A 12,808-nucleotide genomic window follows, 5' to 3' on the forward strand; every position below is an offset into this window, starting at 1 on the left:
CCTCTGGTGGCCATATCATAATGCAAAATGAATTTAGTGCAACATCAGAAGTCCTCATAGTCTTTCAGTCTCAACACCAATTTAAAGCCCAAAGTCTAACATCTCTTCTGAGACTCAAGGCAATTTCTTAATTTTAACACCTACAAAATCAAGCCGGGCGGTAGTGGCACACACCTTTAATCCCAGCACTCGGAAGGCAGAGGCAGGTGAATCTCTGTGAGTTCGAGGCCAGCCTCGTCTACAGAGCAAGCTCCAGGACAGGCACCAAACTACACAGAGAAACCCTGTCTCGAAAAACCAAAAAATAAAAAAAGTATATAACACCTACAAAATCCAAAGCAAATTACATACTTCCAACATACAGTGGCACAGAATGTGACTGCCATTCCATAAGGGAATTGCAGCATAGTGAGGGAACTCTGGACTGAAGCAGGACTGAAGACAGAGGGCAGACTCCAAAACTGTAGTTTGTGTCTGGTGTCAGAGGGCCAAAATGGCTCTGCCCTTCCAGCTTTGCTCTTGGCATGGTTTCACTCCCTGTTGGAGGCTCTCCCCAGAAGCTCTCTCATGTCTCCAGCACCTCTAACATCTTGGAGATTCCAGCACAATCCAGGCTTCACTTTTACAGCTTCACACAATGTGGCCTTCAGGACCTTCATGCAGGAACTGCCCCGCCATCCAGTGCCTGGCCTCAGCCGTTCTCCTTTTTCATGGAAGAAGATTGCATAACCCCTTTAAAGCCAGAAGCATGTGGCTGAGGCTGCCGGGTTCAGCTGCCCACTAGGATGGAGCCTTCTTGAATCAAATTTGCAGCAGCCTTCCTTTGTTGTTGATTTTTAGGAGGGGAATTCCTTAGGCCTTTCCCCTTCACAAGTTGATAGCTACTTGCAACCTCCCCTTGAGGACACCACTCTATATATTCTATTTTCAATCAGGCCTCTCTTCAGTTTTATCTCTTTCAGCACAAGCCTTGACTTTATCATTAAATTTCTTGATGTTATTTTTCTCTTCCAACTGTACACTTCCATATTTCTTTTGTTCCACATGTGCTTTCTCATTGTAGACCTGCATAGTAATTATAAATTACCATGTGATAGAGTCAATATCAGGCTGTCTTGAAATCTCCTCTGCCAAAGAAATTAGTCCATTGCTTTTTAATTTAGCCTCAGGAAAATTCTTAGGACAAGGGCAGAAAGCAGCCACATTCTTTCCCACAACAGCACAAGAATGGCCTCTAGTTCAGTTGCTGTTAAAGCCCTTGCTTCCCTCTAAAGTCTCTTGAGCTGGGCCTCCACAGTCCCCATAGCTCTCAGGACTGTGTCCCAGGCTCCTAGTAGGATGGTCCATTAAGCCCTGTTTATAGTTTTCAACCACTTTACTAGTCCAAAACCCCAAAGTCTTCCATATTCATCCAAAACCACATGGCCAGGTATGTCACAGCAACAGCCCACTCCCTGACTCCAATTTCTGTCTTAGTTACTTTTCTGTTGATGTGACAAAACCCCAGGACCAAGGCCCCTTACAAAAGAAAGTGTTTAAGTGGGTTTGTGGTTTCAAAGGGTCAGACACCATGACAGCAGAACAAAGTCATGGCAGCAGGAATAGCTGAGAGCTCACATCTTGATCTGAAAGCCTCAAAGCTGATTCCCAGTGACATACCTCTTCCAGCAAGGCCACACATCCTAATCCTCCCCAAACAGCCACCAAGTATATACTAGAGCCCAAGTATTCAAAGAATTGTCTATGGGGCCCATTTGCATTCAAACCACTGCATGTACTTAACAGAGTATGTACAACATTTTTAAAATGTCTTTCAAGGAAGGGAATAGATATAGTATCATGTTCATGGGTACTGAACTATTTATAATAATACTTATATCCAAATTTATGTACAAATTATTGTTAATATTAGTCTTACTCTAATATAATTTCAACAGAATTGATTTTAATTTTCACTTTTTGAAACATTTCAGTAAGGACTCTAAAATACTTAGAATGGTTTTGAAAAGGAAATAAAAAAGAGGTGACAGGAATGAAAACAAGTGATTCATATTAGTAAGATTGATAAAGATTAATAGTAGGTTGATAATTAAAATGATATTGTATCATTGCAAGAATATTTTAAGTAGATGAAGATGAATAATAATAGTAATAGAAAAATCCAGAGGCATTTTAGGGAAGATCTGTAAATCAGTAGAGACAAGACTGATGCCCCAATCATGTGTAAGAACAATAGGCTTTCCCTATGGGGGCAAATGAAGCTAATCCTCAGAATCCACCATCATATATAAAAGCTAATTGAAGATGGATTGTGTTCTTTTTTTCCAAGCATCATGGCTAGTAACTCTAGTCTTCATTAAAATATATTTCATATACTTAGAAGGATGAACACATCATAATATGCCATGGCAATTGTGTATATGTACTATGAAAATCATCTCAAATTTGTAAAAGTACATATTGTATTTATCACAGCATAGATACTTACCAACAGTGTTCATCTATTAACAGTGGTTCATTCACATATATGATGATTATGTTTAAATAACTATTATGTATCAAATACTGTCAGAGCTATCTAAGTAAATTGATAGTCCAGTGAACAGTTGGCTATAATTGTAAACAAATTCGAGAATTGTGCATATATTGGCTGTCTTATTCTTCCACCAGTAAACATTGACATATCAGTTGACTGTTAGTATCAAAAGAGATAATGTTCATGCTCAGAGGTAATGGAGATAATAAGTTTCAGGGAACTGGGAAATAGAATTGGAGATGCTTGTATCTGTCCTTGCCTGTAGTTATATTTTATCCTTATTAATCCTCAGTCCGCATAAACATAACTCTGGTACAGCACTGACAGATTTCTTGAATTGTGGAACATTGTAAAGTATCATCAGATGCTTTCATGTGCAGGAGAAGAGAAGAACACAGTGCAAGCAGTTGAGCCTCACAGCCCTGGCTACCAAGTGCTAGTGGTGCAGTTGGCACCTAGAAACGCTTTTCACAAAGATTCAGAGAATTTCAGTGCAGCACCTTCTCTCTTGCCTTCCAAATGTGATAAAAAAATATATATATATATAACAACTTCTACCCACCTGAGTCTCAAGTCCTACCACCTTAGAATTTCCAAAGGAAAAAAAAAAAAAGAGTAAACTCTCCCCACATATACATCTTAGCTGAAAGGTCAGGTCTGAGTATCATGCAGATGTACTAATTCAGAAGATTCTTCTACCAAAAAGTGATATTCACTCCCATGAAGGGAGTGATAATTGTACTGACCAAAGAAAATAATGAAAATTATATGTGATTACTGTTGAGAGAAGTGAATGTCAGAAGCTTTTATCCAACCCTAAAAGAATTCCATGATGCCCCAACTCAAAAATGTTTAAAGAGTGTCATAATGAATATAGACTTGTTACACAGAGGAAGAGGACGTCACCAAAAGTAATAGCAAAGTTATCAATGCCAGTTGGGTTTTCGTTTGGTGTTATATTGTGTTTTATTTATGATTAAAAACTATAAATGCTAAAATGTAAAAATTGAAGAACACATAAGAGGATCTTTTTAGATAAGATACATGAAGCAAACCTCAAAAAATACTGGCAGATTTTACTAAATTAAATAACTTAAACTGTGGCTACCCAAACCCATCAACAACACTAAAAGATATTTGATGCATAGGAAAATGCTTTCATAATTTATTATCCAAAAACAACTTCGGACCTTATAATTGTCTAGAACTTGTGTAACTGATACTAAAAAGATAATCATCTCAATAAGAAATGGACAGCATAGCTAGAATAGCTAGAAAGCACATATAAAATAGTTCAACTAATAACCAAAGACATGCAAATTAAAGCAATGATGTTCTATTCCACACCCACCAGATGGCTAGCTTCCAGAAATTTGACAGTGTCAATGCTGAGCAAGGGCATGAAGGAACCAATTGAAAAAATAGATGATGCCTTTGCTTTGGGAAGGGATATGGTAATGGCTGATGAAATTTAAAATGTATATTTGAGGTCCTATTTATAGGTATGTATGCTAAAGAAAGGTTTAAATGTTCACACCTGCTCTCTTATTCATGTTTCTTGACACACTGATGCAAGAGTGAAAAATTTAGAAACAATATAATCATTGGGGAAATGGATCAAATAATTGTAAGTAGCGTACCACGGATAACATATTAATACAGAATGAAATAAATAAGTGTGTTAGAGCTGTGTGTATTCAGACCTAACAGATACGTTTAAGCAAACAGCAAGTGACAGGATGCTGATGCTTTCTAGGCCCTAGAAAGTCAAAGTAATTTTCCTGATTCTGGGAAGCTGTTTTATTCAGTCTCATTCTCTCACAGGTGTCAGTAGATTTTTCTAAAGGCTGTATGATGAGTGATGTTATCACTCTTGACAGCTAATGGAGTGTGTGGTTGTGTATGCTTGTACTTTAGTTTTTCATTTTTCACATTTAAATAAACATTGATGAATACTATTCAGATAAACATCTTTTGTGTCCTTAGTATTTTAAAAATGTAAACAGCTAACTTTCAAAAGTGCCGTTATAAAAATCCACTGTGTAGGCATTAACATCAAAATAAGGACTGTTTGACATGAAGATATAATCATATTATGTAAGAGACAAAGTAAAATACAAAACAGTATATAGGGAATAAAGATTTAATATTTACAATAATAAACGGCTATATACAGTATCTATGAGAGAGTTAGATTAAAAGAATATCAAATAAAATTGTAGTGTGTTTTGTCTTTGAATATAATTTTTCTTTTCTAAACCTACAGTTTTCCTGTGCAGTGTGTGTGTGTGTGTGCGCGCGCGCACTAACTATATGACTAAAAAACTATACTCACTTTAGAAAATTATGTAAGTACTTTAAAAACACCTATAGCTGTAGGAAAGTAAAATTAATTCAGCAAATGTATATTTGTTCCCTACTTGCAATGCTGCAATGTAATTGTGGCACTGGACGCCCCAGAATTAGTATCTGACTCCAGTAGTTTAAAGACATAGTGCCCAACAGACTGCTCTCTTTACAGGTGTGTACTCCAGTTCAGAAGTCTCAAGGTGCCTCACTTCTGACTTTATGGGCTACAGTTCCAGGATTTTTCTACACCTGGTGTAGTAGTTTACTAAAATGACCCATAGAACTCAGAAAATGCTGTAGTTGGGATTACAGATAAAGAACATTTATTAAGACATTCCCAACTGAAGAGACAAACTAGTAGGTCTGGAAGCGTCCTGACCAAGAATGTCTGTCCTCTCTGCATGTGGAGGCAGTCTGTCGCTCTCCAAGCATCTTCATGGGCTCCAGTGAGCTCAGAGTCTAGACTTGTCTTGGGTTTTACTTCTGAGGTGTAAGTTTCCAAACTGTTGATCATGTCTTTATCTCTGTCTCCACCTCTCCTTGTTCCCATCCTTTGTTCTGGTGAGCAAACACCATCTTGAGTTATTTCCTTAGTATACACTCAAGTGTAACTAATGGATTTCGTCTTCCTCCCATGAGTTGGAGACAAAGGCCAAATTCATTTTATGTGGAACAGTAGTATAATAGAAAAGATAAGTATTGTGAGTGGAAACAAATTTCCAGCATGAATGGATATACAAAGATTTTAGTAAATGTTAAGAATCAAAATTAGCAGATAACAAAAATGATCACTAAAGCAATTAGATGACCTAGGCCTGGAGAAACTATATTTTTATTAAAAATAACTACTTGAAATCAATGAGAATCAGTTTCTGTAATTTACTTCTATGTACCTGACTTGTGAAAATTACTTGTCCAGTTTAGGTCTAAGTAAAATATGTGTGAGAATTGGTTACTAGAATTAAATAAGCTATTATGAGTTGATTGTTAATCACATAAAGGACTCTCAAAAAAAGTAATTGATTTTTAAAATCAGAACAGAGATTGGAATACATAGTTATAATGGGAGATCAATATTTATACAAGAGAAATAGTATAAATTTAAGTATGTACAGTGTATTGAGGATTTTTTTAATCTCTTAATTTGACAAAAATATTTTAGTTTCATCTAAACAGTAAATAGCCTAGTCTTACCTGTTTGCCATGGTCCCCTATTAGACACTGCTCATCAGCTTGGCATCTGTTAACCTGCAGTGCAGATAAATCCCTGTGAAAGAAATGAATGCTAGAATCTACACACAGGTTTCCAGGAGTCTGGAAAGCCCCTCAAAATGCTCCTGCTTTTGACATCCCAAAGGTTTCTTTATTTTCCTGATACCTCAGCTTTGCAATTTAAAAATATTGTTTATAAACATCACAGAGCACTTTCTAGATTCCACTTACCAGGAAAAGTCTGTTTGAAGTATTCTCAAACTTGAATGTGCATAAAAATCACCTGGAGGTCAGGGAAAATGCAAGTCTAGTTCAGAAGGTCGAGAGGAAATGCTACTCTGCATTTCCATAAGCTTTCAGATGACACTGGGATTGTTGGAAACCACAGTGTGACAACTAAGGATCAGATCTAGAATTGGAAGTGACTTCTACATTAAAAATGTATTACTGAGAAAAGTCATTTTTAAACTTCAAATTATCCCTTCACTGGTTTTCCTTATAGTCAATTATTTTATAGTTGTTTCCTTTTTATTTTTATTATTTTTGCAGAATATGTATAATCTGTCCAAATATTTTTATATAAGCAATGTTCAACTGTTTAAATTCTCCAATAATTTCTCACCAGCAGTGATAATTTACTTTAAGAAAGATGAGTACAAATCAATATTCCATTTACCCAGTATTAAGATTCTTTGCATTACCATTAAAATACTCTATTCTTTCTTAGCATATTCCTTTGCTCATTTGTTTCTTTCGCTCAGACTCAGATAAATCCAGGCATGCAGCAAAGAAGAATATGGAGCCATCTGGTCACCTGATTTTAATGAGGAAATCTACATGGCTTTTATAAAACAATCCCTTGTTCCTCAATCCAGAACTCAAGCTTGCTGTTTTATCTTAACTTAGTTGTCTTGCTATATGCATCTAGTTAGGAAATTTATCTGAAATTTTGAATAGTTCTAATTAAGTTTAATATAGCATCTTTAGCATATATTTGATATTTGCATTGTGGGCAAATACTATAGTGGAATAAAGTGCAGGTATAGAATAAGATGATTAATGTCACATTTCTGGTCATTTAAAAGGAGAATTTCCTGGGGAGGATGCTTACATTTTTTTAATATTCATGTTGAAAGAAAGTGATTTGACTACTAATCAGTATTCCAATCCTTCTTTTATAGGAATTAAGTCAGATGCTCTCAGAAACACCACCAGTTTGGAAGGGATCATCAAAGCTCTTTCGAAATCTTAAAGAAAGAGGTAAGCTAACCTTAGTGTCTATGTATTTTAATATTGACATGGATTGAAAATTGACATTGAAAATCACCAAATGCAAATGTTTCTGGGTAACTAATATAATTTGGTATAGTGTGATTAAGGACTATGTTGTCACTATATACGTACACAAATATATATACTTTCAGATCTCTTTAGCATCATTTTCAACCATACTGAAAAGCATTTTAAATTTGCTCATAGGAAATACTTTTCAAAAATATTAGATCTTCAAATGTTAGTTTTTATCATTCCATATTGCATCTAAGGAATTATAGTTACTTCTCCAGTTCGTGAATATACAAGGCTAGCTTGTGCTACATGATGCCTTAATTAAAAAAAAAAAAAGAGTTATCTTGGGTTTAATTGCAGTTTCCTTTTATAATATTTTCCCAGTTGTTCACATGAATGAAAGAGACACTTTTATTGTGGACATTTTTAAAAACTAGGATTGAAATACTAGATTCAGGTATACTAAAATACTCCTTGGATATCTGGGCATGGTGGTACATTTCACTATTCTCAGCTTCTCTGGAGCCTGAAGAAGGAGGATTTTGAGTTTACAGCCAAAGTAGACTACATAAGCAAATACATCTCAAAAATCAAAAATATTCTTAGAATATTGTATTCATATTTTAGAGTGAGATAATAGCACTAAGAATGTTCAAAACTTAAAAAGAATAGTTAAGTATAATAAATTTTAAATTTTTTGCCTTAATGTATCTCATGGGAAAATAAATGAATCAAATATAATCTGAAAAAATGCATGGAAGAAAGAAATCTTTTTATCTAAGAAAAGATTAGCCTGGAAGACCTAACCCTCTACATGTTATATGCATTTTTTTTTATATTTTCTTTCTGCCTTTGTTTATTTTTCAGGAGAGAGTATTCATTTAGCACTGTTCAGTAAAAGTTTCTATAGTGGTGGAAGTGTCCATATTTCTTTTCTATTTTGTATAGAAACCATTGGCCAGTTATGATTACTGAGGTCTTCAAATGCTGCTGTAATGGAGGAATGAAGATTAGTCTAAATTTAAATACTACACCTGCTCATTAATTACCTATGGGATATTTTGTATCTGTCTCATATTCTTGATATTAGCAAGATCATTAAACCATTGTCTTATAAGAGTTCAGAACCAGCTTGCTAGGTGGTTGAGAAATACTGAACTACTTGATTTGTGTGTGTGTGTGTGTGTGTGTGTGTGTGTGTGTGTGTGTGTGTGTGTGTATGTGTTTGTGTGTACAGAGATTAAGCGGTGGGAAATTTTTAAAGCTAAATCTTTATAGCTACTAAATATTAATTTAAAGTTTTATTTTATCTTTTTAGCTATAACTCAGTAAAAAAAAATTAAGCAACTTCTTATAAAAGTAGTATGTAACACTTAGGAAAACATGCAGTAGATCAAGAAATAGTAATTTAACACTGTCACGTTTTTAAGGAAATTCTTAAAAATTTTTAATTGAGTTTTCAAAACCTAGTTGTCATTTCTTCTCCTTTCCTCTCCACTACTCAAGACAAGGCCTCTTTAAATAGCCCAGAGCTATCCTTGAACTTATAATCCTCCTGCTTAAGCCTCCTGATTGCTATAATTTAGTTGACATTTTCTGTATCCTTTACTTATAAAGACTGTATCATTACTATATAGTATCAATTGACGTTATGTTATTGTTTGTCCTACTTTTAACCTTAAGTAAATCGAAAGGTTAATCTTCTAATTTTTTTTCTAGTTTTCTATGTTTATAGTTAGGAAGCATTGGGAGTCTATAGTTCAGCTTCAGCAGTATTTTCTTTTTTCCTTGGCCATTTTCTTTAAGTTATATCACTTTCTTCTCATTTCCTGTGTGCATAGTAATCCAACTCAGTAACCAGGTAGCCCTACAGAAAAATGCCTGCCATGACTCTCTGCAGTCAGTTAGTCCTTCAGTTAATTAATCCTTTCATAAGAGAAATCTTGAATTAGTCATCATTAATTATACAGTATTTTAAAGTTCTTTATATCAACTATAATATTTTGTCATCTACTAAGTAAACTAGAATAGTAAGAGGACTCTTAAATAATTATGTTTTTACAGCCATTGACTATTTCAGAATCTCTCTCCCATAACGTTCATGGCAGTCATCCAGAACTATCTGTCTCTAGGTCGCAGCATTCTAGTATAAACAGAAGAGAATGCTTTCCCAGTCTCATGGGTAGTTCCCTTCATGTCCCTGACAAACTGCCTGAGTGACTCCTAATCTCTTCATTCTGTAACAAAGAGTTAATGGAGCCTCAAAGAACATCAGATAAGTGGAGATTTAAAGTCCACAATCTATTTAAGGGTGTTTTTTTTTTAATACCTTTTACCAAACATCAGATTGACTGCAATCTAGGTAAATATTGTAGATTTATTCCTGAACTTAATTTTTTCAGTCTTTTCTTGGTCAATTAAGCTATTAATTCTAGCTTTAAAAGTAAAAAAGAGTAGCCTTGAAGTGAAAAATGTAGTAACAGAATGTGTATTTATTTACTTCATATACATTCTTGGTAAAAATTACGGTTATGGGATACAGAGAACTCTAGATGCAGAAAACATAAAGTGAGGGCCACTGAATTAAAAAATCCTTAGAGTCAATTAAGGATAAAAACTGTTATAAAAGTAGCTAATGATCATTTGACAGCAAAAAAACTGGTAAGTGTAAGGTTTTATTTTTGAATGTTACACATCAAATTTCTAAGTAAGTAAATATAAATGTTTTATTCAAGTGTTACTAAAAAGTGACTAGGTTTTCTGACCTTTTTATGTTTCACATAGTAATAACAAGTAACAAGTTTCAAAGTTAAACTATAAATAAACATTAACATGTTGCTTTTGTTGCATATTTATTATGAATAGATGTTTTTTAGGAATTTTTATAGTGGCATGTGGAAAAATTTCAATAAAATGAATTTTGCTACATTTGCAATAATTTCATAATATTGTAGTCCTATTTAAAACAATATTTAGCATATACTTTAAAACTATTCATAGTTTTTATTATATACAATATTTAACTTTTATGTTTGTGAAATGTAAGTTAATATTTTATAAAGCAAAATTGATACTGTTTTCTTCTAGGTGTGATTTCTTACACCGAATATCTTTTTCTTTTATGTATTTTAACAAGTAAGTACACTCATTAAATTTATTTTTAGAGTATTTTCCTTATGATCTTAAAAATACACTGTAGCATACTATTGGAAATTGCCTGTGTATGTCAGCTGTTGAACAAATTCATGTCTAGATGTCACAGGAGAATGTCAAGTATAACACTGTCAGTGTCAAGGACCTCTATATTTTGGCTTGTGACAATAATAAAATGTGCATCAATTATAAGTATATTACTCTTTGGGGTATAAGCTACATGAGACCCTAAAGATCAGAACTTACAGTAATTTATAAAGTTTCTATTATATGCATTTAAACCAGGTTTCTGCAAGTCTAATGTGAAAGAGTAGCAAGTCTTGAGTCTCCTAACTGCTGGTGAGTCTGTCCAGATGCCATCGTCCGTCTGCTGCAGTGGTTTACTCTGGCACACGCGCAGCAGTGTGTATGGAAGGTTGCCTAGAGCTTGGGTTCTGGTTCTTTTCACCCAGTGGAGGAAACTGTGCTGCACTCCCTGTGCTGCGGCTACCCTGCCTTCCCATTGCCTTCCCAATGCCTTCCCATTCCTGGGTCTCCCTCCCAGGGGGCAGTCAGTCCTGCTCTCAGCCAGTGCTTCTCTCAAGAGCTCCCTGAGAGGAGTAGCATTGGGGAGTTTCCTTTTGAAACAGCAGAGTCCTTGCTTGGCCCCTCTTCAGATAGCTCCCTGGCCCTTCTCTTTAATCCCTGCATCATGCTTTATTTTCTTCATAGAACTCAGGTTGTTTGAAATTATTGGTTTATGTGGTCAGTCTTGTGATGGCTGTGAAAAGTCAAAAAGAAAATTGTTTCCTGGACTTTGGAGGGCCTGGAATTACACATGAAAACATTTTATAAAAGCTTCTGATTTTTCAAGCTTCTGAAAGTTTAACCCCAGATCTGTACTCTCATGATCACATTTATTCCACAGGTGGTTTTTGATAATTTTTTTCTGAAGAATTTGAGCTGCTGCATTGTGCTGTATCACTCTTTTCTGTCATTTCACGTAGTTAGAAATACCGAAAAAACATTCAAATGCAGTGACCTCCTAGTTCCTGTTTAGCAAATAGGCAGAATTTGGATATTTGTTTTAGAGGGACAGATGTCAAATATTTCCTTTAATGTTATGCAATAAGCAACAGTCAAGTACTTTGAGATCTTATTTTCAGTTCTGTTACTAAGTCTGCAATACATGAAGCAGAGATATGTATCCTTTAGTATAACTTTAATTGTATTTAATTTATAGTAACATAATGCTTTTCATTTGTTGTTTATTTTCTGCAGTGTATGTATCTGTCTGTTGAATGCATGGATTTTATACTTTTAAATACATTTTTTCCATTTTATGAAAACTTTCTGTTTTTTTTTTTTTTTTTCTGGCAGAACCTCATGCAGGTTTTAGAATAGCTTTCAACATGTTTGACACTGATGGAAATGAGATGGTGGATAAAAAAGAATTTTTGGTGGTATGTACATGATATATTGTATTTTCTAATACTTAAATATTGCTTACTTATATGTTATTTTTTTGTGTTATTAGGACCATTAATTACTATAATGTGATGTTTCATCTGAATCTAATAAGCAAGTATATACTTCAAGTAATGTTTACATTATGGAAGTATAAGTTATATTGGGTTTTTAAAGTTGAATATAGTTGGAAGTTTGGAATTTGTCAGATATCTTCTACTTGATGGATAATAGGCTATCCTGAGATTATGTTTGTCCAGCTAATACTCAGTTTCTGACACATCGGCCACCTTGCCATAGCTCTTTACCATAGGAACCTTTCTTTTTGTCAGTTTGAACTCACTTTTCCCTTTCCTTTTCTCTTCATTCACTGTTACCTTAGACTTTAGGTGTGTGGACCCACTTCCCTTTTCCCTTCCTTTTCTGTGACCAACAGCTTTGACCTCTGGTCTTTCTCTTCTGCTTACTCATTTTCCCATTGCCCCTTCCAAATTGTTTTTTTTTTTTCTTCTACTTTTGTAACCAACATCTGTTTCTGTGGTAAAATGCTTTCTCTGGTTGTCCTTTTTTTTCTTCTGAAAATGTGTGTGATAGAGGGGTCTTTGTAGACATTACAGCCAATAGAGTAATGATTGGCATGAGGCAAGAAGGAAGTCCAGTTCAACATGACTCAGTAGCTTGTGTTGATTCAAACTTCTAGAATCTGATACGGGGCAATTTATTTTAGGCATATTTAAGCACAGCACAATTTGGGGAAAGTTTCCAGATGATAATTAACTCAATCCCCTACACACAATAAAGCTTAAGTCATGACTACATCAAAAC

General features: G+C 34.6%; 1 protein-coding gene across 1 annotated transcript in view; it reads left to right on the forward strand.

Moving 5' to 3' along the window:
- Micu3 (mitochondrial calcium uptake family member 3) overlaps positions 1 to 12,808 on the forward strand; it is an 85,003-nt gene that overhangs the window by 43,209 nt on the left and 28,986 nt on the right. Inside the window, 3 exon segments of the mRNA XM_028872365.2 lie at positions 7,279 to 7,357; positions 10,472 to 10,519; positions 11,897 to 11,979. Coding sequence (XP_028728198.1) covers positions 7,279 to 7,357; positions 10,472 to 10,519; positions 11,897 to 11,979 — 210 coding nt within the window.

This window comes from Peromyscus leucopus, chromosome 17, assembly GCF_004664715.2.
Source record: "Peromyscus leucopus breed LL Stock chromosome 17, UCI_PerLeu_2.1, whole genome shotgun sequence".
Taxonomy (NCBI): Eukaryota; Metazoa; Chordata; class Mammalia; order Rodentia; family Cricetidae; genus Peromyscus; species Peromyscus leucopus.